General features: G+C 48.5%; 10 protein-coding genes across 10 annotated transcripts; 3 read left to right on the forward strand and 7 right to left on the reverse strand.

Moving 5' to 3' along the window:
* Window positions 1-393: 393 nt before the first annotated feature.
* Window positions 394-1,360, reverse strand: I303_101400 (uncharacterized protein; the record flags this gene model as incomplete). The annotated part of the gene is made up of 5 exons (XM_018404768.1): window positions 394-706; window positions 804-840; window positions 907-991; window positions 1,070-1,182; window positions 1,258-1,360. 5 exons carry the CDS (start codon window positions 1,358-1,360, stop codon window positions 394-396), a joined length of 651 nt encoding a protein of 216 aa, XP_018267422.1.
* A 423-nt stretch (window positions 1,361-1,783) lies between these two features.
* On the forward strand, window positions 1,784-5,401 carry I303_101401 (uncharacterized protein; the record flags this gene model as incomplete). Its single annotated transcript, XM_018404769.2, has 11 exons — window positions 1,784-1,828; window positions 1,977-2,107; window positions 2,164-2,327; window positions 2,389-2,487; window positions 2,546-2,723; window positions 2,786-3,116; window positions 3,176-3,281; window positions 3,336-3,403; window positions 3,464-3,624; window positions 3,677-4,542; window positions 4,608-5,401. 11 exons carry the CDS (start codon window positions 1,784-1,786, stop codon window positions 5,399-5,401), a joined length of 2,943 nt encoding a protein of 980 aa, XP_018267423.2.
* A 252-nt stretch (window positions 5,402-5,653) lies between these two features.
* On the reverse strand, window positions 5,654-7,119 carry I303_101402 (uncharacterized protein; the record flags this gene model as incomplete). The annotated part of the gene is made up of 6 exons (XM_018404770.1): window positions 5,654-5,703; window positions 5,813-5,957; window positions 6,122-6,427; window positions 6,528-6,665; window positions 6,772-6,886; window positions 7,079-7,119. 6 exons carry the CDS (start codon window positions 7,117-7,119, stop codon window positions 5,654-5,656), a joined length of 795 nt encoding a protein of 264 aa, XP_018267424.1.
* Window positions 7,120-7,869: 750 nt separating this feature from the next.
* Window positions 7,870-10,130, reverse strand: I303_101403 (uncharacterized protein; the record flags this gene model as incomplete). The annotated part of the gene is made up of 5 exons (XM_018404771.1): window positions 7,870-8,607; window positions 8,667-8,751; window positions 8,813-9,262; window positions 9,332-9,543; window positions 9,627-10,130. 5 exons carry the CDS (start codon window positions 10,128-10,130, stop codon window positions 7,870-7,872), a joined length of 1,989 nt encoding a protein of 662 aa, XP_018267425.1.
* Window positions 10,131-14,182: 4,052 nt separating this feature from the next.
* On the forward strand, window positions 14,183-15,176 carry I303_101404 (ADP,ATP carrier protein; the record flags this gene model as incomplete). Its single annotated transcript, XM_018404772.2, has 2 exons — window positions 14,183-14,325; window positions 14,384-15,176. The coding sequence occupies 2 exons, from the start codon at window positions 14,183-14,185 to the stop codon at window positions 15,174-15,176; spliced, it is 936 nt and encodes a 311-aa protein (XP_018267426.2).
* A 791-nt stretch (window positions 15,177-15,967) lies between these two features.
* I303_101405 (uncharacterized protein) lies at window positions 15,968-18,741 on the forward strand (the record flags this gene model as incomplete). Its single annotated transcript, XM_018404773.1, has 6 exons — window positions 15,968-16,447; window positions 16,528-16,535; window positions 16,648-16,777; window positions 16,878-16,963; window positions 17,050-17,155; window positions 17,230-18,741. The coding sequence occupies 6 exons, from the start codon at window positions 15,968-15,970 to the stop codon at window positions 18,739-18,741; spliced, it is 2,322 nt and encodes a 773-aa protein (XP_018267427.1).
* A 406-nt stretch (window positions 18,742-19,147) lies between these two features.
* Window positions 19,148-19,843, reverse strand: I303_101406 (uncharacterized protein; the record flags this gene model as incomplete). The annotated part of the gene is made up of 1 exon (XM_018404774.1): window positions 19,148-19,843. One exon carries the CDS (start codon window positions 19,841-19,843, stop codon window positions 19,148-19,150), a length of 696 nt encoding a protein of 231 aa, XP_018267428.1.
* An 816-nt stretch (window positions 19,844-20,659) lies between these two features.
* I303_101407 (uncharacterized protein) lies at window positions 20,660-21,736 on the reverse strand (the record flags this gene model as incomplete). Its single annotated transcript, XM_018404775.1, has 1 exon — window positions 20,660-21,736. The coding sequence occupies one exon, from the start codon at window positions 21,734-21,736 to the stop codon at window positions 20,660-20,662; it is 1,077 nt and encodes a 358-aa protein (XP_018267429.1).
* Window positions 21,737-22,697: 961 nt separating this feature from the next.
* On the reverse strand, window positions 22,698-23,231 carry I303_101408 (uncharacterized protein; the record flags this gene model as incomplete). The annotated part of the gene is made up of 1 exon (XM_018404776.1): window positions 22,698-23,231. One exon carries the CDS (start codon window positions 23,229-23,231, stop codon window positions 22,698-22,700), a length of 534 nt encoding a protein of 177 aa, XP_018267430.1.
* A 752-nt stretch (window positions 23,232-23,983) lies between these two features.
* Window positions 23,984-24,805, reverse strand: I303_101409 (uncharacterized protein; the record flags this gene model as incomplete). Its single annotated transcript, XM_018404777.1, has 1 exon — window positions 23,984-24,805. One exon carries the CDS (start codon window positions 24,803-24,805, stop codon window positions 23,984-23,986), a length of 822 nt encoding a protein of 273 aa, XP_018267431.1.
* Window positions 24,806-25,269: the final 464 nt, after the last annotated feature.

The raw sequence follows: 25,269 nt of genomic DNA on the forward strand, positions 1-25,269 counted from the left end.
CGAGCTAGTCGAGGTTGGGCTGTTGAGCAGTATGGTCGGATCAGGTAGATTGATTGCGCTCTCCAAGAGTACCTAAGATCAGCCAGGATGGTGTTAAAGCAGCTACCAGTTCAATGGCTTGTACTTGACGGGCACAAAGGACCATCTTTGTTCTCCTTAAATGGGCCAGCATGAATGGATTCATCGTAATTCAAGTCTGAAAGGTGCGTCAGAATCGCAAAATTGCAGAGTCGCAGAGTCAATGGAGAAATCAGTATAAGGGACATGTATTCGTACTTGAGTGCTGGGTGCGAGTATATGCATACATGGAGAATGAGCGTTGAGCCTTGAATCAAGCGGAATGCGTACGCAGCTGACATTTATCTTAATTTATCTTGGCCTATATCCGCAATGTCAGCATGAATCGTCACCTTTCACCAGGAGCATAGCAGAGCATGGCAGGGTGTGTTTGATACTGACATTACTAAAATCCATCTCCGGATGAGCCTTTTTGAATTTCTCCAACATCTCCATCTTCTTCAATTCGTCCGAGGTGGGCTTACCCATCGCTTTTTGTCTATTATCAAACATCATCTTCTCGACCATACCCCTGGTCTCTCCGTCCAGATCTTCGAGCTTGGAGTTCTCAGGTACGATCTTGGTAGTGTCTATCTTTGGGTGGTGCGTGAGGACGTGCGGCCACCATTGATGGGACGCTATGTGTGCTCTGTTGACGAATCGTACAAAGATTTAATGAAGATCCAGCATTAGCTTTGCAATCCAGCAATCCAAGCTCTACTAGCCTTTGAACTGAGTTCACTTACGAGAGCTTTTCCAGCTCGATGTTCAATGTACTATCATCTATCAGCCACACGGCCTTAGCATCTCCATAACTTTGTCCTGAACTGCGCTACTAGATGGACCTACCGATCGTCCACGACGATTCGTCCGAGATTATATCGTTGAACAGCTCGCCCTCCAATATCGGCTCACTGGCCGACTTGAGCTGTACCTGTATCGTAAAGAGCATAATCAAACATCAGCTCTTGACCCCCCTCATATGCTCCATACCAAGAAGTACTCAACCCACCTTCAACTTCTTCTTGCCCATCACCACATTCAGATCTTTGCCCTTTGTACCCTTCGGCAGAGGCAGAGTGACAGTCACAGTTGACAGATCTTGAGTCCATTGGTATGGCAGAGCTGATCGGAAACCCTACGATAGTCAGACCACCACACTTCTGCTAATAGCTCAGCTAAGCAACCGGGCAAGCTCACCTGCTTGCTCCGCTCTCTCCCTCTCTCGTTCCTTTGCATCGTGAGCAGCTTGTTCCTCTTTCGACATTTCGTCTTGAGGCTTTGTCGGCGTCGATTCGGACATGTTACGAGCGGCCTCGGGCAGGGTACGTCTTGATCAAGGTCAGAAGGGTATGCTTGCTTCTCCAATATATTCTCCAGCTGGCTCGAGTCTGGCGATGTCTCATACAGCATGCATATCTTGACATACATTGTCTAGGAGATCAGAGCGTGGTCTTCCCCCACTGATCTGATAACGGGATCAAATTGTATTCGAGGGGGGGAAGGAGGATGTTTTCGATTGGGATATAACATAACCTCTCGATCAAAATCATTGAAGATTACCAAGACCATCTCATTCATCAGGAGACCATCGTCACAACAGCATATCCTGTACATATCAACCCAACTGCTCCGTTCTCATTAGTGTTGGACCACAATCTGACGCCCACCCGATTACCCGCTCGCCGCAACAAAGCAGGTCAACCCCTCATGAAAAGTCGCCGCTATGACTAGCCAGGTGGTCTTGCAGACCAATTGGAATGATTACAATGTGGGTCGTACCCGTTCGATGCGTCCTATATCATCAATTCCTGCCTACGCTGTCCATCAGACGTGTCCGCCGGGGGAGTGACGATCCTCTTCGCTGAAGGCTCACAAACACCATGCGACCCTCGAGGCTAATGTTGAATGACAATTAGTGGTGGATAAACGACTATATACCGAAACAGACTGTACCGACCTTACGTTTATTCGCAACTATCATAGAATCCCAAACGACTGCTTTTTGCAATCTGAGAAGCTCAGACAGGAAAGCAGAGACTGTTTCGAGGTATGGTCAATTGAAACGAGAGAGATCGTCACGCAGCTGACGAGAAAGTCATGTAGGATACAAGACGTCTTTGCACATATGAAGGCTAGCAACAAGATCCAAGAGTATGGAAAGGTCAGGCTAGCGTGCGAGCAGAGAGGAAATCCGGTGTACAAGTCGTATAATAACCCGGCACCGACATTTGGTGGTGTACCTGCTCCATCGCATACGAATCCAAGCAGTGAGTCCGGATCTATCCCTCTAACCGGACCGCTGTGCTGATGTGACACTGTCCTCCTCAGATTCGTATCGGCCTGCTGCTCCTGCGAATGGCTATGGAGGATATAATAATGCTGGACCGAGCAGAGCAGGTGGAACAAATTGGCAGACAAGCTACAACCGTATGTCTACCTTTTATGTTATGTCCTGTCATATCAAGCTTATGGATCTGGAAAATAGGCCCTCCGCCCACGCTTCAGGAATGGAAGCCGAACCCCATGTGGAAGCCGGTCAGAGCCCTGACAAGTATGGAGATGCTGCCGGATATATCGCATAATGAGAATTCGCATGTCAGGAGGGAGAGGAAAACGAATTTCACAATACCAAGCGATATAATGGACAAGCTGAATTATTCGAGGTAAGTCCAAGGTATCCTTCTTTTCTTATCGATGGACTCGTCAGGCCTAATTGTTATTTTAGAGATCATCCAAATTCACATCCTCGCCATGCTATACGCCTATTCTGCACGTCCTCGGACTACTACAAACCCCCCGGTATGCCTCTTATCGCCGGTCAGCCTATACCGACAAATCGCTCGATACCCATAGAATTTCCCTCTAATCCCGATATCATGGTGGACAGCTATCCGCTACCGTTCAAGGAGAAGGGATTGAGAGGTAAAGCGGGAAGCGCGCCGCCGTTCGATCTAGAAAAGGGCCAACATGGGCTTTCAAGGGTACCAGGGAGGATGATAACGATCACCATGGGTCATACGGGACCAACAGTAGGGAAGAAGAAGGATGTCGCAAAAGTATGTCACGTTCTTTGTGATCAAGAAGTCTGCAAATGACTGATGAAGCGAATCCTCAGCGATTCTTCTACCAGATCGTATATGCAGAGATGACGACGAAGGGGGAGCTGCTTAGCCGGCTGAAGGGTTTAGTGCCGACTAGCGTGGAGTCATCGTTGGCGGAGTGTGAGTGATAGTTAGCTTTCGAGGCTGCGGACTGTTCTGACTACCGAGACACAGTCAAGAAGCGCCAGGAGGAAGACGACGATATAGTTGTAGGAACATCGGTGATGTCGCTGAAGGACCCGGTGAGCCCACTCCATCAGAACATGTATTTCCGTGCGCTGACCTGGCTTTCATGACTTCAGCTGGCATATATGCGAATGACGCGTCCGGTCCGATCGTCACGCTGTACACATATACAGTGTTTCGACGCGCAGTGGTGGATCGAGAGCAACGCGCTACATCCTCAATGGCATTGTCCGCATTGCGGGAAAGAACTGCAGTTCCCAGAATTGATTGTCGACGGGTGAGTGCTCAAGGATCCGCTTGGAGTGGTCAACGCTCATACGGATGTACAGATATGTAATGTCCATTCTCGACGCCTGTCCCGACTCGGTTGACGATGTCGTGTTGGAACCAAGCGGTGACTGGCATACGGAAGACAACAAATATGGCTCGGCGGATTGGTTAAAGTCGCATGGGGTCGCCGCGCCGCCGCCGGTCGACACCAAGCCTGATATCGCAACACCGCCCATTTCAAACGGTACAGGAGGAGACAATGCAGGACCGAAAAGGAAAATAGTGGAATTGCTCTCCGACAGCGAAGATGAAGGTGAACAGCCGCTATCAAAGACTACTAACGGCGTCTCTCGTCCGCCTGTCCTCGCCATATCATCTCGTCCCACTCCAGCCGCCACTCCTGTCACCGCCGGTCCTTCTTCCGGCCGCTCATCGATTCAATCTGCGAACGAGATTATCGACCTCACCTTGTCTGATTCCGATGAAGACGATAACGACGACGATGAGACCGAGCCGCCTTCTGCTTCGCAGCAGTATTTTCGCGAACCGGGCGCCAGCTACACGAATCGAAACGCCGCCGATTCGTTTATTCCCCAACACCTTCAGAATAGGGAAATGGCAGCTCGGCCGACGCAAGGCGACTGGGGTAAACAACCACAAACCTTTCCTGAGCCCGCTCCGCCCTCCGCTCCTATCTCTTCGGACAGGTTGCTCTCTCCTTCGGTGAATGGACAAGGTAGTGCAGCTAGAGGCGGTGGGACCTGGATCAACCCGCTGGAGTCCGAGTGGGCCTCAAGGTATGGACCACGCCCACCGACAGCACCTAGATCTACGTTAGGAGGGAGTTTTGGGGGTGCTGGTGGCGGCACCGACAGCTCTGGATCATTGTCCAAACGGCCTAGGATGGATTGGCTTGAAGATAATCGTGCGTCGTACAACTTTTAGCACAGAAATAATTGGAGACAAGTACCCTAATTTCTGGTGTTGCAGGAGCTCCGCCAGTCGATCCGCCTCGGGCTCTCCACCATGCCCAACAGAGCCCGAATCCCTCTTCAATTAAAAGAGTTTTCGCAGCATATGCAGGGACTTCAGCATCGGGACTGCAAGGTCCCGCAGAACGACTGAACAATCCGAATACACACCGATACCTCGCTCCTCGTCCGACTTCATCACAAGCGTACTCCTCTCCGATCCCTTCGCCTACTTTGAGTGTAAATCAGGGCCAACAAGCATCTTCAGCCTCGTCTCCAGTCATACCTACTGCACTGAAATTCACCCACCCGCCCCCTCTTCGGATCCCAAACCAGAGGGATCGACCTGGACTCGAATCTGGCCCATCAACGGCAGCAATGAAATCGCCCAGTCTGAAAGTCACTATACCCAATCCGAATTTTCGCGGGGAACGATCTCGACCAAGCACGCCCCTCAATCCAGCTCGAGCGCAGAACAGGATCGACATTGGCCCAAGTTCAACAACACAAGGCCCAAGGCAGGATGGAGGGGATACAGACGAAGCGTCTCTGGAGTTGAATATAGCCGACCGCTCATCCGCATCACCTGCAATCCCAGTAAACCTGCCCATTCACGCTAAATTCACCGCACAAAATCGTACTCCAAATACCAATACCAATACTGGGACATCGGCACCAAGGGTGAATAATAGGCAGAACCATGACGAAGATGCAGGAGATCGAGCTGAACGGTCCTCCGATCTAGGACTGGGTATGGATACGCTCGAAGAGAATTTCTGGGAGGGTGTGTTGAATGGTGATATAGATATATAATGATGCGTCTTAATAACGATCATGGGAAATCTTGTTGTACGAGTTTGTTCTCCTTTCCTTAGTGATCACTACGCTACCGTATAAGTTGTTCTCAACATAGCATACCGATAATTGCAACTTTTCCGATGGTCGCAAATACTGCGTAATGTGCTTCTGCAACTCAGATTCAGTGCAACTCGCATGACTAACAAATAAAACTCCCATATTCACACGGCCCTCCCCTTCTTATCAATGCGTATGACAGGTACGATGTCACATCTTCTTCTCTTCCATGCCATCAGGCGGTCTTACAGGGGTACGTTCTAGGTGACAGTTTAGAACATCAAATCAGCTCAGCTCAGCTCAGCTCAGCTCACAATGAAATGACTTCTCCTTGAACCTCTCTCTCTTAGTTGTGTGACGTATACTCACCTTTGCCTATATTACTCCAGTCCGTCGAGAGGGTCGTCCCCCCACTCTCGGTGAATGACTTGATCATCGCCCGCTTGGTATCATCATCTGCATTTCCGTAGATCTTCGAGAAGAATTTCTGCAATGCTGCATCACCTCCTGCGTTCTGCCATTACCATTGGACACACTGTCAGCTTGTCGTCCTTTATTATTCCCACCTCAGCTTGATGCATTTAATGATCGAACGATCATCGGCATCGTTTGGAAATTGAAGAGCGATATCTCAACGCGAGGGGACAAACAAAGTACAACTCTAAGCCTCAGACTCACTGGATCTTTGGAATCTTCATTATCGTCCAACTCATCTTCCAGAAGTTTATCCCAATTCTTCCTCTGCGTCTGCGGCTTCGTTTGCTTCCTGTTATCAGGCGCGGCCGGCTCAGCTTTAGGTAGTCCAGTAAGGGTCGAAGTAGATGTAGATGTAGCAGGGCCAGCTGGCGCTGAAGCAGGGCTGAGTACTTGTGCGGATTGAGCACTTGTGGAGGAAGAGGCGTTTGGTATAGCTGTCGTATGGGGCGAGGTGGAAAGTATACTTGGCCAATTGGCGGGATTCGACTTCATCACTTTGATCTCGATCTACAGGATCTCCAATTTCAGCCATCATAACAGCTCGACCCGATATGACGTTCATACGATCAAGATGAGACAGGACATGCGAGAAGATGCTACTACTCACCTTGGTACTAAGTACTCTGCTCGTACTTTGCTTCGGCACGATCCCATCGAAGAGCGGCTCGAAGGCGATCACTCGAGCTTCCGCTGAGGCCGAGGTCGAGGACGAGGATGACGGGAGCTGGGGTAATTTGACGATGATCTACAGGAAATCAGAAAGATTCGTTCAGCCCTCATCAGATCAATTGCAGTCCATCCAATCGGATCCGGACATGACTTCCACTTCAATAGTCAGGATCAGAACTCACTTTACGAGTATCAGACTCCACTTGAACGTTCTCCTTCACACCTTCTGAAGCATATCCTTTGAGGTATACGCTCAGTGTGAGATACGTCGCATCTTGATAGAAATCATGTCTTGGCCTGCGCAGACAGAAATTTGTGCCGTTTTCGCATACGTGATCAGCATAGTACAGCGTTTCATCAACATCTTTTGTCCAGACGCTGGATTGTATAGATGTATAGATAATACACAAGGGTTTTCGTTGATTGTCGACCGTCGGAAGTGAGAAGCAGCAAAGGAGGGAAGGCTGGCTGACTGATTGAATGACTCACGTAGGTAAAGCAGAATCAGACGTGACAGTGTTGAGTGACATCCTGCACCGGGCCACTTTGTCGAACCAAGATCAAATCCCCGCCCAAAGAACACAGATCCGCTGATTCTGTGCTATATCCTGTGCTTGTCTGTGTGTGTGTGTGATGATCAACGGTCAGGTCTGCCAACCAAGGTCCAAGGTGAAAGTTCAAATCACACAGCAGGAGAGAGATCAGAAGAAAGAGGGTGTTACTAGCTTTGAACTCGTTCGTTTGTTGCGAGTGGACTCGAATGTGGAGGTCCGTTCGTTCGTTCATTGACTTCCCGACTCAGTACAAGCGAGACAAAGACACATCTGTCTTCCTCGTTCTCTTGACTTGACTGGACCTGACGCATCGAACCATCATGTGATGGATGCTTCGTGGGATGTTGCTATAAGGATCGCATTATGCTTATGATCATGTATAAAGCAAGAAACTATCGTTATCGTTACAAACAAAGAAATATCCATATAGACAATGTCCCAAACGAAGTAGGCTGGGCTTTGGCATTGGTCCTCCTCCCAGAGCAGAAAAGCAAGAAAGCAAGAAAACAAAGAAGTATGCAATGACATTAATCAATACGTGTATCGCAAAGAGTAACGAAGGCAAGGGTAGAATAAGCAAATGGTTAAAATGCGGATTGCGATGAATTTATATTTTATGCTGAACAACGAACAACCAAAAAGACCAGATTTGCCTCGGTCTAGTCATTTCCACCCAAACCTAGTGAAGGTAAAATGCAAAATGTCCTATCCTGCTATTTCCTAATTTTACAACAATGTGCTCATCAATGCTCCAAGTATCACCGCCAATAAGCTTATGCCTATCGGTTGTACATTCCAAACGGGGTTGGCTGAAGACGCAGTATTTCCCTTTGAAGTTCCGCCTCCCGTTTTATTCGAACTTTGCCCATTGGAAGTCTCCAGTGCCTGTTTATCGACCGTCGCACTTCCCGTTCCAATCACCGAGGTCTCGTACGCCGTCTTACTTTCTTCAGAGGGGGACGAGTTCGTCAACGCATCCGAAGTGAGGAAGACCAACGCTATCGAGGGTGCCGGGACGGGGATAACGCAGTTGCCATTCTCGCAGGTGATAGTGACCGTCTCTTGGCTACCGTATAATCGTCCGTCAGACGCAAATGATGTACCTAGAGTCTGGTTGGCCCAAGTTATCGCGTATTGCTCCGATACGGAGCTCGCTCGTAGGTAACGGACGGAGACGGAGGTGACGTCCGAGCCGACGGTAATGGTGGTTTGCAGATCATTGGCACCTGTGTTGTCGTCGATATAGTTGAACAAGACCACTCGTGTGGGTGCATCGTTCTCGTATACGGCGTAAATAGGGTGGTAGATGTTGTTGGCATCTTGGTCGGTCGTAGGTGAGATGTCGACGACTTTGGATTGGTTGGATTTGCCGAATGCTTCGGCGATGACTAAGGTTGAGTAGTAGATGGAACCGGTCGTCCATTGTTTCGTGGATGCTTCGGTTGAGGGGGGTGGTGTGAATGGCTGAACATGATTCTTCGTCAGTCTCGTCATGTCACTTGTCAAATTGCGAATTGACCCACGTTGTAGTATACGTTTTGCCCACCGACATGCATCAAGGCGGTAGAGAAGTTACCCCAGGCCATTTGAAGAGCATAATCCGTCATCCTACACCGCACCCGTCAAGTCAGCGATGTCCACTGTGAGGTCTGAATGAAGGTTGACGTACCAAAGAGCAACACCGAAACTATCACTGAGACCAGCAAAACCACCACATGACGCGGTGTTAGTTTCAAGCATGACAAACTCCCGTTGAACACCTTGAACAGTAGCAGCATTTCCGAGATACGGGGAAACTTGAGCTTGCGCAGAAGTGTGATTTAGGAAATCTGCAAAGATGTCTTGTGGGTTGATGACGTTGCCATTGATCTTACAATTGTTCGTGGGGTAATGCTGGACCGAGACCGCTGCCAAATTATTGACGTTGTCCGTCAACCATCCTGCATTGAGGACATCATCCAGCTCGAAACCGACAACTTGACAACATGTCGAGGGGCCGATAAAAGCGGTCGTATCGATGAGGTTGTTGTCGGCAAGAATGGATTGTGTCATCGAGTCGAATTCAGATACGTAGTTGGACACTCCCCATCCTGATTCTCGTTTACTGTGATCGACATACCTAATCAAACATATACAAAGTATCTCAGTAATCACCCCGACGCCAAAGACCCAGACTTGCGCGACTCACAGATCAGGCTCATTACCCACACTCAAGGCTAACAAGCTATCACCAAGGATATCTTGTGCCCATTTAGCGGCGATCGGGACGTTTCCTGTTGGGCTGTCTACCGCCGACTCGTTGAACGATAGTCCGAAATACCAGTCCGCGCCAACCAGCGATGTGACGTTCGCCATCAGGTAAAACAATTCAAGGGAGTAGTTGATCAGCGGCGTGTCAGTCTGCGATGTATGACAAACGGCAGATCAGCTCAGTCAGTCTTCCATTTGTATTTCTATTGAGAAGCAAGAAGTCTCGGACTCACCACACCCTCTGAAACCTTTATCTTATCCAGAACAGCACCATCTTGCAGCCCATCAACAAAGAGCGAACTCCCCTCTTGCGAATTTCCACCCACTCTAATTATAGGTCCTACTCCCGCTCGGTTCTGTATGTTCGCCATGTAATTTAGGAAAGGGACTTTCATATTCGTCGAACTTGAGCCCATCAAACTATTCGCAATCGACAACTCCACTGAGAACCCCAGGAAATTGCCCTTTTGCGGTATCGAAAGTGCCATTCCGGCATCGAGGACTGCTTGGCCATTTGCAGGTAGATTCAGAGTATACGATGTGACGGGGGTTGCTGGTGCCGGAGGGGGAGTAAGGACTGTTGGATCGTAAGCTGCAAGACCGGTATATGTCCCGGATGCTGCAGAGGCAGTATCGGTCGTGGTGGTGGCTGCTGTCCCACCGGTGTATACCGTGAGTGATTGTGCGGAAGTGAGGGTGAGACTGACGAGGGATAAGGTGGTGAAGAGGGATGACATCGTTTTCCGTATCATTTTGACGTGATGCTGCTGAAGATGGCGATGAGATCAGGGAACAGAGGAGTTCTAGGCGGACAAGCAGGTGATTCGCCGCCTTATCGATGGCGAGAGATGGGGTGGAATGAGGGGTATCGAGTGTCAAGGCGTGGTGGCGAAGGACGTTTCTTCAACTCGCTATACACACATACAGGATAGGTCACAATACAATACAATACGGTGTGGTTGGGTACAATAAATCGACCAGTTGAGAGAGCGGCAAATATCGAAACAATCCTTATTTTCGATTGCTCTGTTTCGATGTCGATGTCGATGTCAATTGTGATATTGACTGTCCTGAACCAGCTGAGCTGAGCTGAGCTGAATCCTCCGTTCTATCTAGGTCACAATTACCGTGATGATGCTAAGTTTAGACTTTGCTTGAATGATGTTTGACGGGTTGAGTCGTTATATGTGTCCCTCTAAGGTTGATGTTAATTTGATTTTGACTGCGGTAATGGCAGGAGTATGTATGTGTGTGATGATAGTAATTTACTGGGTATTCTTGGCTTTTGGCTTTTGGCTTATGACGCAAATGAGTGTGGTGTGTGTGGTGTCTGATCAGTTGTCGGGGGGCCTCAGTCTACTTTGACGGGACAGAGTGTGATTATATTGTTATGCGAACAAAGGCGATGTATGATATGATATGATATCAGATGATCTTATGAATAAAGGAATGAGTGTTGATATGTCAATGCGAAGAGTCAAGTCGGGTGTCGTAGACAACAATGGAATAATCACTATATCGACGATGGATTGAGCCAAGAAAACTCTTTCTCGCTTGGACCATTCGAATTCGAAGCTTTGTTCTCCTTTCCTCCTCCTTGTTCTTGCCTCTCTTTCTTCGATTATTCCTTTCACCCGATATCTCTCCTTGCAATTCCAGAAAAACCAAACAAGACATGTCATTATTGCATTTCTCTCGTTATTATGACATCCTCCCTCTTTCTTTCTCGCAGCTTGCCGAACGCGCACATGAGCAGAACAATTGACGTTGTTCTTGGCCGATTCAAATACTCAAACTCTTTCATCCTGTTTATCTCCTTCCTTTACGCGATAACTCAAAAGTGCAAGAGGTCTCGTGAGTAGGTGCCGTGATCTACAGGAAAACATAAACGCATAAACAACAGTTCACCCTTTTCGTCCTACCCTGATCCTTCAAGGGGTGTCCTGGCTTGCTTGTTACATCTGACGTCTGTCTCTTCTAGGTTTATGCTTTTTGAGCTAAGGGTAAAACCAGTCTCACCTCCAGGAAACAAAACAAAAATACAGTCAGGATAGATGGATACGATGCCGATTCCCGATTCATTGGGTGGTTGACCTATCTGCGGTGGCGCCCTTGAACCACTGAATTGCTGTGACCGCGGTCTAGAAAAAGGGTACGATGATGGTGTTGGAACCCCCAGCTCAGCAATCAGGAACAAGCCAACCAAATTATCAATGCATATGATGAAACCGCAGTAACCAGGGCAGGGCAGAGCAAGTCCGTTCCGTTCATGTGCATATTTCCGAGGATTCAAGACGCGTTGTTTAGGTGGGTATAAGGGGCTCTTTCTACTCTACAGCTCGAAAGTTCACGGACAGGCTTGGCGCAAGAATACCAGTCTCTCCTGTATCTATACGACCAAAGTCAACAACGAAGCGAGACTACTCCTACATGAAGGTCGAATTTCTTGCTTCACTTCAATTGATTACTGTTTGACGCGCGACACGCAACCTCGCACTCGCGCTCGGAGCTGTTATCCTGTATCCTGATACGCCCAGTGTGACCGCTTTATCTAACAACGCAAACGCGTCTTTCTTTCCCTTCATATTCGTTCCTTTCGATCCCTCGGTCCATCGGTTGGGCACCTGTTCTGTTTACTAGTCTAACCCTGGATTTTGACCAAAATGTAAGTAGACCTGGACTATTCATATACCTGAGAGGTTATTCACGATCAAAAACAAACCGCAACATAGAACATGCACGATGCGCAGGAACGATCGATCAGGTGTACTCGTACGGGGCATACATATCTCCAGATGAGAGGTTGTGATGCCCCAATGACAGGTGATCGTCAGAAGTATGAGATGGAGGTGGCGGTGCAGTCGACTCTCATTCTGGTTCGCAGCCATGTATACACTCGGGATTCATGTTCAAGATATGCATACACCCAGAGATGATGCATGAGATCCAGAAACCCTATGTCTAGGGTTCTCTCGAGACGAGCGACAGTATGCGGCATTTCTCCTTCCTCGTATAGTCAAGTGGAGTCGAGTGGAGCTTTGACTTATATGGTATAGTGGCCCCAAATAGTAGGAGACTTGGGGCTTGAAGTTGATCACCGAACAATCGCTGAGGGCCGATTGTGACATGCTTATTGTGATCGTCTCCGTCAACGAGACGAGTAGAAGAAGCTGCATTAAAGCCGCATACTTACACCGGGCATTTTTCAAGTAAGTCTTTGTCCTGTCTGAGATCATTGAAGTCTCGCTACTGGATTCGCTACATCTCGGAAGTATGACGTTGACAGTGATGTTCGAGTCAGAGGAGAATCTCAGTTGGACGGTTGTGTACAAACAACTCTGACAAGCGTCCGAAACCATATATCCAACGCACCTCGAGTAGAAGCATGAGAAGCAGATATTCGAGAATGAGTGTCCTCGAGACAGAGATGAGAGCTTGTTAAGAAGGCTATCAAACATCATTGAGCGATTTATGCTTCCTCTTAGTCAAGAATGCCGGTCAAATACAGCTTCGTCTGGACGTTGTCCGTCACACGATTCGCCAAGCACGATCCAGCGCTCAGTGAATACCGTCCAAGCAAGTAGGAATACATTACATACATGCGAACAGGCGGTCGACCGAAGTTTTGTGCATGACGAACAACGATGTGTTCGTTGCGTTTCTGACCGGGCGTTGAAGCAGTCAGTACCTTGACACATCGCGATGTCGATTCGAGTGCAATTGTCAGTGATCGCACCTTGTTAGTAATTCCTGTTAAGTGATGAGTGAAGTCTCATACTGCTTGAGTCGTATGAATGTATCAATCAGGTCGAGCATATATGGACTGCCAGTAGTTGTTCTTGAGATTGAGCATTTTCTTCCGCGTCAATCTACCACACGAGGCATCCTTTGGGTCACAACTCAGCTTTACAGCGACGTTCCATGATGGTAAAGAAGCTTTCACGACCCAAATGCAATCCATTCAGCATGCTCACATCGCCACACGATCCACTGATCCATTTCAGCTGCATACCAGTCTGAATGGGAGATCCACGCATTTTAAAGCCGACTTTTCGGTAAAACCGGAGCAATGAATTGTGGATACCTTTTTTAAACCCATCGAATGCCACATTTCAAATTCCGAGTTGTTCCGATATTGCCTCCGTCTCGGCATTACGGGTCGTCCTTTTTCTTTTTTTTTCTCGTGTGGTGAAGATAGCGTGATTTGTATGGGCGAATGGGCGAATCAGCTTCCATTCAGCCATTCAGCCCTTACTCTCTCCACGGTGACACCGTGTAACCTTTTCAACTTGAACTTCTCTCTTTCTTATCTCCTTTTGACCTTTTATTTCATACCACTCACCTCTCCTCTTTCTCGAAAAACTCTTTCTGTAGACGAAAGTAGTGTGGGTATCATCTCTATTCTCCTCCTCTCATTCACCCTTACATCACGGGCGATAGCAATGACTTGGTCATGTGGACCAACTTCTATATAACAGGAGTCGTGGGAGGTCGAATCGCATTGAAGAGAGAAACTTTTTCTTTTTGCATTCGTACTTCTACGCGTGAATCTGCCTTCTGGAGGTGTTCAGTACTTCGTACCTCCCTCCACGTCCTGTGCTAGCACAGATCCTCCTTCTCCCCATTCCCACCTCGGTTGTCACAGAGTTGTCGATCAGTATCTTCCACTCATCGCACTTTGGTGAAACTTTTTTTGATCTACCTCTATCTTCCGAATCTACATCTACGACCTTCTCGCGCAATGTCACCCCCAAATACAGCCACTGACTCTCCTGTTGAATATAGCAAAATGGCCGACGCAGTTAGAAAACCCAAGGATGCCAAAGCTTTCTTAACCGATTTCTTGATGGGTGGTGTTTCCGCCGCTGTCTCCAAGACCGCTGCCGCCCCCATTGAGCGAATCAAGCTTTTGGTTCAAAACCAAGATGAGATGTGAGTTGACTCCTGACATACACTGCAAATCGGTAAAGCTGATTCAGTACCCCTTCAGGATCAAGCAAGGTCGTCTCGCTACCCCTTACAAGGGTATCGGTGACTGTTTCTCCCGAACCTACAAGGAGGAAGGTCTCGCTTCCCTCTGGAGAGGTAACACCGCCAACGTTATCCGATACTTCCCTACCCAAGCCTTGAACTTTGCCTTCAAGGACTACTTCAAGTCCTTGTTCGGTTTCAAGAAGTCCGAGGGTTACTGGAAGTGGTTCGCCGGTAACATCGCTTCCGGTGGTGCTGCTGGTGCCTCTTCTTTGCTCTTCGTCTACTCTCTTGATTACGCCCGAACTCGATTGGCCAACGACAACAAGTCCGCCAAGAAGGGTGGTTCTAGACAATTCAACGGTTTGGTCGATGTTTACAGAAAGACCCTCGCTTCCGATGGTATCGCCGGTCTTTACAGAGGTTTCGTTCCTTCCGTCGTCGGTATCATTGTCTACAGAGGTCTCTACTTCGGTCTTTACGATTCTATCAAGCCTGTCATCCTTGTTGGTCCTCTTGAAGGTAACTTCTTGGCCTCTTTCGCCCTTGGTTGGACCGTCACCACCTCCGCCGGTCTCGCTTCTTACCCCCTTGATACCATCAGACGAAGAATGATGATGACCTCCGGTGGAACCGTCCACTACAAGTCCATGTTCGACGCCGCCTCTCAAATCGTCGCCAAGGAGGGTATCAGATCTCTCTTCAAGGGTGCCGGTGCTAACATCCTCCGTGGTGTTGCTGGTGCTGGTGTCTTGTCTCTTTACGACAAGATGCAAGAATTGATGTTCGGTAAAGTCTACTCTGTGAGTTGAGGTCTTCCGCATCCTACCATATGATCACCAGTGATATTTTGCTGACTTTCTCGATTTTGTAGGGTGGTTCCGGATAAACGAATCGAATGATTTATCCAACTTGAATCGTTCTTATCCACCATCATCATCAACATCAACCTTTACCCCTTCCACCAAGCGAAATTGACTGCTCGGTCCTTTTCATCCCTTGACTACCTCGCATACAGATATAAAACATAAAATCCCTTTCTTTACCATTATCTGACTCATTTCTTGCTTATATCCATATGAGACTCTTTTCTGTGTCATGTCCTCGATATCCTACTTCTTATTTTCTCCCTTTGCTCCCAAGTTCAAGTTTGATTATGGGCTGTGGTTTATCTGGATCATCATACGATAGGGTCAGTATATATAACGAGATGCAGCAGGATGGCGTTACGCATATCAGTCATGTTGCATTGTCTGCATTGGCGCAAGATGAGGATGCTTTTGACTAGACATTACTTGGTGCATTCAATTACATGTGATAGCTATACATGAAGAAGACTCGGACCCAATGAGAGCGAGCGACTCTATGACAACTCAGCGGTGCGAAGTGATCGGCTAAGCGCGTCATCGTCATAAGAAGCAAAAGTCGAATCAACCGCGACTAACCTGTTTATTACGCTTCAATTTGATCTCGGTTCATCTTTCTTGTATCATCTTCCACCTCGCTGCCTTATCTACGCTGCCTTGCCTTGTGTATACCTGCTTCACAATCCATCATCGTCATGCTGATGCTGAAGATATAGCGCAATGCTGATGCTTGCAAGATGTCAGACGCAGACAAGCTGGAGTCTAAACAAGATCAAGGTGGAGGTAGTCCTATGATGGTAGATTCGAACGAGGACGAAGAGCAATCCGACTTTGACTCCGACTTTGGGTTCGAATTAGATATCCCTTATGATGAAGAGGTTGAACGGGCTATACGAGCTGCCGAGTCTCAGTCTCAGCTGCAGTCTCAACCAGTAGTCAATGAAACCGACCAACAGCTCATTCAGACGATTGGCTCGAGCGAGAACGCAGTGAATGGCGATAAGGATGATCAACTTCACTCGAACGATGTCAGTGTCAATGGCAAGGTCAACGTTGACATGGGAGGGGACATGCACATGGACGTCGACTTGAAAACCGACATTGAGGACCTACCCCTTGAGTTAGCCATGGACAGGCTCAGCCCATTCGCGCAGTTTAGGAGGAAGGGGTATTTGAGTGTATCTGATCTTGTTGGGCCGGTATGGTGTGAAACGCAGGTAAGTCGGCCTGTGGTTCTCATACATATGCCATGAGGATAAATTGGTGACTCACAAGCTGCTTGCATTGCGACTTGCAGTACGATTAGTCAGTTATTATTACTCGAGACCATTGTTCTCAGACCCAAACCAGCGTTTTTCGTTTTCAATCGGCGACTAGAGGGGCGTAGCATAGGCTAAATCATGAAAGTCCCACATAGTCGGCTCAGGACATTGCCCTATCTGCCTCCGTCCCAGCGACCGGATATTATCAAGTCGAAAGAAGGGAATGAGATCGTAGTTGATAAAGTGAAAGTGGAGGATAAAGAGAGGATACTCAGACGAGGGGAGGTGAGTTCGAGTTCGAGTCCACAACGAACAGGGACATATCCCTTCTAGGCATTCTGCAGGTGGATCCAGTCGGCTGAATCGGGGACCGGGGGTGCTGCAGGTGATACACAAGCGGTTGGAGAGAGAGCTTCATCCGGAGGAAATCACTGTGCACGTTTCGACACCAGAAGAGAACTGGGGACTGAGGTGAGTGTACCTTCACCCCCTCAACACTCAATAACAAAGTGTCCTCCTTTGATCAGATGTTGATGGCCCCGACTGACCTTTTACAGATTCTTGAACATGCTTGCTGCGATAAAATCATTGCTTGACCAAGGGAAATGTCGGGAATTACCCGTTGCAGGATTCGTAAAAGGTGTTTTGGTATATGGCATTATTGTGAGTTGCCATCTTCCCCTGCTTCTGCTCGACTCAAAGGAGAAGCCTTCTAATCGCGAACCATTCGAGCTCAGGACGAGGTAGTGCGCGAAGCTATCCCGGCCGACCCCAAGACAGATATACCCGCCAAAGACAAATCTCAAACTTCTCTCATGTCATACGCGTTCTCCAGCTCGCGGACCACTTCAGCCGCATCAGCATCTGCAGCGATCAGCAAGCCACGAACGCATCGTCTCCGAATTTCCGACTCAAAGACTAGGACGTCCGACGCCTTGCCCAAAGAAGAAGATACCTTAGCTGGTAGATTACAGGTCATGCTGTACAAAGAACTCTTAGACGCCATCTTACTTTCAGCTACATCACCTTCGACTACGACTTTGGCATCTCGCTCCAACGCTGAGGACCCTCGGTCCTCCAGCGGGAGTACATCGATTCTGCCTAGTCGGAATACCTTTTCGTGGGACTTCATATTCGCTCATCTAGGTCTCGATCCAAATGCGGAGTTTTCTGAAGTGTTCTTGGCACAAAGTCAATTGGTGGTTTTGGGCAACAACATAGGATTTAATGCAGACCAAGCTAAGACGTTGGACGATCTCAGAATCGTTTTCGAGAAGTATATTTCACTGTTAGGATTGGGTGAGCCGGTTCTGCAGTCGAGGGTCAATTCTCGGAATGGGCAGTATAAGGGGAAGGGGAAAGCCAAGGATAAGGACGAGGACAAGAATCTTGGAAAGACGGAAGATTTGTTGAAATTAGTCTACAGGCGAGCATCGGGAAAGAAGAAGACGAAGAAGAATAAGCAGAAAAAGCACAAGGAATTGAGGAGAAGTAAGAGACTCAAAGGGGGAGCCGAGCATGCTGAAAAGGTGGAAATTGAAGAACAAGGTGAACCACCGCCGTCTACTCGGTCCCACACGTCTCAGCAGGACCTTAGCGAGGAGGATGCCAAGGAAGCTCGGTTGATCGAGTTAGCCATCCAGGAATCTCTGAAATCGACAAATGTGCCTGATATACAGTATCCCGACACCTCTTCGAAAGGGAATCCCGATCCGATCATTGAATCTGCAGGTACCGTACCACTCAGACCACCGACAGGATCTAGCGAACAGAAGTATTGGGGCTCGGAGGATGACGAGGACAACGAGAACGACGAGGAGGACGTGGATTTAGCATTGGCGGTAGAGATGAGCTTGAATCCCGATTTGAAAGTCCGAGAAGATCTAGAATTAGAGCACGATGCTCTTGAGAATGGACACGGTATTGTGCATGTCAACGTACAGCATATACCAGATAATCCGGGCAACACTCAATCTACCACTGGCAGTAGTCAGAACTCGGCTATATCGACAAATCCTGCAGAAGCTTTATCGCACAAGCACGTTGAGGCAGAAGACGATGATGGGAAATCAGGATCAGGCAAAGTCATTGGCGTTCATCGATTCAGTCATTCACCTTTATTACTGGCCCGACACCTGGAGAACGTTTTGCAATTTTGGATGGGCGAGCGGGAACCTTCCGGAGTAAGTTTGGAGGAGACGCGACGATGTGGATGGTGCGAGTTTGAGGAAAGCTGCGAGTGGAGGTGAGTGTCTTCTTGTCTGTACCTCAATCCCATGATATGACGCACATCTACAATTGCTTGATAAATGAACTGGTTGGTGGGCTGACTTACCGGTATTCTTTCATGCTGCAGACGCAAAAAGGCGGAAGAAATTTGGAAATCGCGTAAAACATCTTAATGAAGAACCTTGTTGTATCGTTATCGAAGCTATTATTACCATAAGCATATCATCTCAATACTTGTAAGATATGGGCAGAGCGAGCTGAACAATGTGCTTGTATGCATCGAAGCGCTGCAGCATTGGTCGAATTCGAACAATCGTCAGGATCTCTGATTAAGGAGGTGGTGTCATTCATGACCATCCAATCCACAGTATACGATTCGGTGGTTCACCTCAATACTAAAGAAGACAGTGTACATATTATCCTATATCAAGCTACCCCACTAGCTATGGCGATAGCTTCTTGGACAATACCATCTTGGAGGAATCGAATGTCTGCGACGTGAATAGGAGTCTTCATGTTCCCATTCGCCGAGTTAAAAGGGCCAAAGCTTATCTGGAAATCATCCCCGTGTTCATCTGCAGCCCCAATTTCACATTTAACACTACTTGAGCCGGTCGATTGCACAGCTATACAGCTATTCCCCAGTTCCTCCCACAGAGACTCGTTCGTCCATCCCCTTGCTTCTTCGTACCCCGCTTGAGCCACATAATACTCCCTCAGATCATCCTCATTCAGCCCTTCGATACTTTCGGCAATCGCACTTGACACCTTGCTCTTAACTAGAGGGTTCTGTAAGATATCATCCTGAGCAAGTTTGTGGAAGAGCCCATCGTTCTTCAGAGCATCATACTTCGAAGCGACCAGCTCGGCTTTTTTGATCGCGATCTGCTTGAGCGCTTCTTCGCTCAGCTCGATGATGCAGTTTCTCTTGTATTGCCGCAGCTTTTCCGAGCGACCGTCAAGGCTGTTATCGCTTGGCACATCACGGAGGTGTGACATGACAGCGTCGCTAGTCTGAGTAGTAGATCTTGGCTGTTCATCCATTGAATTGTTGATTAACAAGTCAAGAGAGGATGCGGACGAGGTCGATGTTTTGTCTGGGCAAGAAGGATCAGTCGACATGGTGCTAACAGCTGTAGCTTGAGGTAGGGACAAGCGCAGAGAAAAATAATCTGCACAGGACTGTGATAGATCTCAAGTTTGAGCCAAAGAAGGGAACCGACTCTTCAGAATACAAAGAAACGACTCATACCCGAGCAGCCACCGAATCCTTGGAAGCTGATCACTTGGACCTATAGTAGCTTCACTTCTGTCAGATACTGAACATCCATGACGTATAATAGTGTGTCAAATGCAAGTGCATCCTTTAAGACCGTCATGATCCAGAGCCTCCTTTCTCCGTGATCACACGCCTTGAGGCTGTGTCAGAATGCGCTCTCAGCCGCCAGACGCCGTGTCGAACAGAATTGACATGTGCCTGCCGAACGGGACAACTTGCCACCGCAAAGTAATGTCTATATACATGTATATTCACTGCTCATCTGATATGTACAGCAGACCAACGGGCTCTCTCTTTGACATCCAATTATATCTCAGTCAACGTCATGCGTACGGGTCGTGATGGCCGACCGAGCTAGCAGTAAAAGCCTGAAGAGAATAGATCATAGTAGGCTGAATGTGTCGAATTGCTCTTTCGCTGCTGTAACGTGCTCAGCTGTTACTGCAATATGCAGAGCGTCACCAACCAGTGGCCGAGCCAGAAGAGGGAGATCAATGATGCACTGTGCGTTCACTGCATGCCCGAATTGAAAGTTTAATATCAAGGAAAGATATCAGGTTTGGCCTTGTTCGCTCCCGATATATTCCAGCATCGAAGAAGGCCAGTCAGCCCGTAGGAAGGTCCGGTCCCTATCTTTTCGACGGGATGCAACACCATTCTCACTGTGCAGGTAAATATTGATTGACGTCTACAATCTCATGGATCAGGCAGATCGTCTTGTCCTCCTCGTCCCCAAGCACCCTATATCTATCCCAAAGACTGGCTTTCGCCCATTTAGAGCTCAATGCTTCATGTGGACCATTTGAGGTGACCGCCCATGGGTCGAGTTCGACCTGCGCAAAGATCTGATCGATCGACTTGAATCCGCTTTTGCCCGTGTTTCTCCGTTGTCCTATAGCATTCGACAAAACAGAGCCGACCTTGCTGGCGAGCTCAGCTTGTAGATCTATATCCTCCTTGAGAAGATCCCAATCTATGCCTCGGTAGATCCTTTGGAATTCTTGCCGATCAGCCTCACATCTCGAGGCCCACTGAGTGTCCGACATATCCTTAGGCCTCGCCGATGGCCGACGTACCCAGCGGCAATCATGGCCTGATATAACCTTAGTCGCCAATGTTTCGCCCAGTTCCTTAGCCAGGCGTGGAATCTCTGCACGTTCGACCTCGTATAGAAATGATAAAATTGGACCTTCCGGGAAGCGTGGCGTTGAAGTCATCGCTGTCCGGTGTCTCTTCTGGCTGGAACGTTCGTCGACAGCGGAGCCGGCCTCCTGACTGTTCACGTACTGACATTCGGCGGGTCTTGGGATATAAGCGTTCATGACAAGTTGACCATACACGTGGAATATGGCCGTCGTCTCCAAGCCTCTCATATCTTCCAAGTGATGCTGAGTGAGATGCTGATTGCCTTCGGACTTATTTTCATTACCATGGGTCCGGATGTCAGAAGCAATAGTGTCCATGAATGGTCTCGCTATTTCGGATGCAGATTCCTTGAGGCATTCTGTGATTTGATGAATGTCGAAGCGCTTGTCAGGCGATCTGTTTAGGACACTGATAGAATTGCGGTGCCAATCTTTCTCGTTAGTACCCAGACAGGTCTCAGCGATCTGTTGGCAGAGCGTTTCAGTATGTCTGGCTACCGCCGCACCGAATTCAGATTCAATGTCATGACCGCCGACACCGAGAGCTGAAGATTGAGTGGCGAATTCGCTTTCGTTAGCTGAACCGCTCATGTTCGGTGAGTACTAGGGAATCAATGTGGATACCCGCGGGATGTGTATACGAGCCCAGTATGGCTTGCAAAAATTGATGCCAGCGTTACGCTGGAGACACAAAAAAGTGTGATGACTAGGTCAGATGGGTGTCCGCTCTCCTCCGCACTATTTGTAGATGATTCACGATATTCCACGATACCCCCAATATTCGACAATCAGCCCTCTCGTTCATATTGGTGAAAGGAGGAGGCTCAGGATGAGGAGACGAACAATGATGTCAATAAGGTTCTTCTATATGTTCCGGCCGGTGGCAGAAGCAGCACAGTATTCGTCAGGAGAGGCAGGTCTAGTATATATATGACGTACGAGTGAACGAAAAGAAGCAGGAGCCTAGATGCGGGCGTTCCGCTAGCTTCAACCCTTTGTCAATCAGCTCAGTCTCCCAGCATCCTTTCATCATCCCATGACACACTTGCCTCCGATCTCAGAGGAGGTATAGTGCTGTGGTGAGATGACCGCCAGTCGAGTCTTGGCATCATTACAGAGCGTATTCGTAAACTGAGATACTGTGTGTCCTTTCATCGTCAGCTCTCTGGGGTCTGAAAAATGGCATGTAGCGACTGCGCTCGCAATGTAGCGAAGCCGCCGTACCTCATCGTACCTACAGTGACTGATGTAGGTCACTAGCAATTCATAAAGCATGATTAAAAACAGACGCAGACATCTGCTACAGGACCACCGAAGTGCTGAGAGAGTGAGCGCGGCTTCGCAAGGCTCAGGACCGGACTGGACTTCACTTCATCACGTATCAAAGTATGGTTCTGACAATTAAAGCGGTACCCTCCTACCGTCGTGTTGGTCTATATACCTGATCTTGTCCTCAGTCATTTGATGGATTCTATGCCTGAATGCATCCAATTGGAAGACTGATGATTAGTAGACAGTATGTGTGCGGAATTCTGTCTTCTCTTGATCAATGTCAACCAAGAGTAGGCGTGGTAGTGACGGTGATAGTATCTGTGTTTGCCGGGGAAGCACTACTCATCGTATCACTGGTCATAGCCGTAGCAGACATGGTAGTGGAGATCTGAGTGGCGCAGGAGGATCCATTATCACCGTTGATTGTGTCATTGAGATCGGAGATGACTCCCTGGGCCTCCATAAGGTTTTCCGCCAATTCTTGAGCCTTTTCAGCAAATGTCTGATTATCTGCTTTGCAGTCCTCGAGGTCTGTCGATAACGCAGCAGAACTAGACGACTGACTGGTGGCTTGATAACCGATCACGGCAGAAGAAGCGACTAAGGCTCCTGCCAGAAGGCCGTGGGTAGCCCAGTGACCCTTGTTGCGTTGAATGTCCCTATTGACTCTAATCCCGATCGAGTCCCCACCACGGGAATCGGAAAGTTGTACCCCATCCCAACCATTATGGGCTGGACGTTCAGCGAAAGCGGTTCCAGCTTGAGACGAGGTCGTCTGTCCGGCTTCTAGCTGTCTTTCGGCCTTGTGCTTCATGATGGAGATCTGAGGCTCAAATCTCATAAATACAGTATACTTAATACGAGCGAGAGAAAGGGTCGACCTACAGTTTTGCCCGGTACTGTAGCGAGATGAGATCTGTGTTGAGATTGCAGTCGTACAAGCAAGACGGACTTTTGCAGATTGTGGTGTAGCTCACGAAAATATATAGGCTCATTAGACGGGACAGGGACTCGCTAGCCTTCGCAAGCGCAATGGAAGCACGCTCACATCGAAGAGAAAGGATTGGATCGCTTCCCGTCTACAATGACGACTACTCGTCGCAAACACTGTCGGGGTACAAATCTATGTCGAAGGCAAAATTGAAAGGCATGAGTCCACTTAGTGGCGTATCAGGCCACGGCTTGTGAGACTCCCTCCACACTGAGCAGATGATCATCTATGTATGACACGCACTGATTCTCCAGAAAGCTCGCCTAGTACAAGCAGCGCATCTTGCAGCCTGTCGGGTTGACGATGGCGGCGTTCTGATCAACTCACCCAGGCCTGTTGATGCAAGTGGGGTAGAAGCTAGAGGTAGGTGCTGAATTTCAGAGCCTGCCTTCACAGTACATGATGCCGATGCACATCGACATAGATGATTATATTTAAATGACAGAACTTTGCATGGCATCTCCGCTTGACTTGGCTGATTCTACCAATAGCAACGAGAGATACTGACGCAGCAGAAACATCGAGCGCCTCGAGCTCCCACACTGCGTCCGATACTACTCATCTCTTTCCTCGGCTCAGAAATCGGATGGCCAGTCCTCATCGTCAATGACCTGTACCGTAACAGGTTCGTTCACATCGAGGATATCGCCCACCTTACACACTTCAAGGTCGTCTCCAATGCCAGTCTCGAGCACGCCGTATCTGCCCGACAAATATAACGTAGCCCAATGATCCTCTAACTTGCCCTCCTGAGTTACTGCCTGCGGGTCCATAAGGACTCTGGTTCCTATCTGATCGAGCGAAATGAATCCGTTTCTTCCGTTTTCTTTCCGTCTTTCAATAACTTGTGGCAACGTTGTGCCGATTCTATCCTTGAGAGCTGCGACAAAAGTCCCTTCTCGCTCTTCGTCATCCTCATCGTCTTCGTCGTAAATACCTGCCCAATCAATTTTGCTAAGAGTGCTCTTGAACTTCTGACAGTCCGCCTGATAACCTTGAAGCCAGGTCATGTCGTCCATGTCTGCCGGCTTGTCCTCGTATCTGGTCTTGAGTGTACAGTCTCCAGTCATGAGACTCTGAATCATCGATTCACACAGGCGTTTTGCTTGCCTAGAGATCTCTCCCATCTCGATGTTGTTCAATTTCGACTTTATACCTGGGTCATGGAAGGACGGTGCATTGGTGCATCGCTCCCAAGCATCATCTTGTCCCAGGTATTCGGGGCTATACTTCAATTTTTCGTACTGAACTTCTTGCATGACGGGATTGTCGGGATAAGAAGCGGTGGCCTGAGCTCGTCGCCACTGATTCTTGCTTTCATATACCTCGTCAGAATTGGCTAATAATCGCAATCTGCCCTCGTCTCCTAAGTACGCTGAACTGTCTAAGCTCTGCATAGCGTCCACGTGGTGCTGAGTAAGTTGTCGAGAACCTTCGGTGTGATCGAAGTTATGAGCTCGAATGGATTTGGCTACAGTGTTCAAAAAGGATCTGACCTGATCTTGGACAGGCCCGGCGTTGGATAGACAATGCTTGATCTCATTGATACTTGGCAAGTCCGAAAGCTTGGATCTGCCAAGTACAGTGGCAAATGAGCTGGCGTATTGCTTTCTGTGGTTCAGTTCCAACTTGTCTAGTCCCAGACAGGTGGTTGCAGTCTGATGGCAGAGCTGACGATTTTTGGCCGTCAAAGCTGTGGCGAAAGCAGTCTCGAGAGCATTCGCGCCGGAGCTCGGGTCTGAGTTAGAAGTTTGGCTGGTGGTTCGCGTAGACAAACTTGAAAGGGGATTAGAGGATTAGAGGTCATATTGGGTTATGGTAAGCTCAGTAAGGCCATGAGTGATTGAGAGGACTCTATGTG

The sequence above is a fragment of the Kwoniella dejecticola genome, chromosome 1, assembly GCF_000512565.2.
Source record: "Kwoniella dejecticola CBS 10117 chromosome 1, complete sequence".
Taxonomy (NCBI): Eukaryota; Fungi; Basidiomycota; class Tremellomycetes; order Tremellales; family Cryptococcaceae; genus Kwoniella; species Kwoniella dejecticola.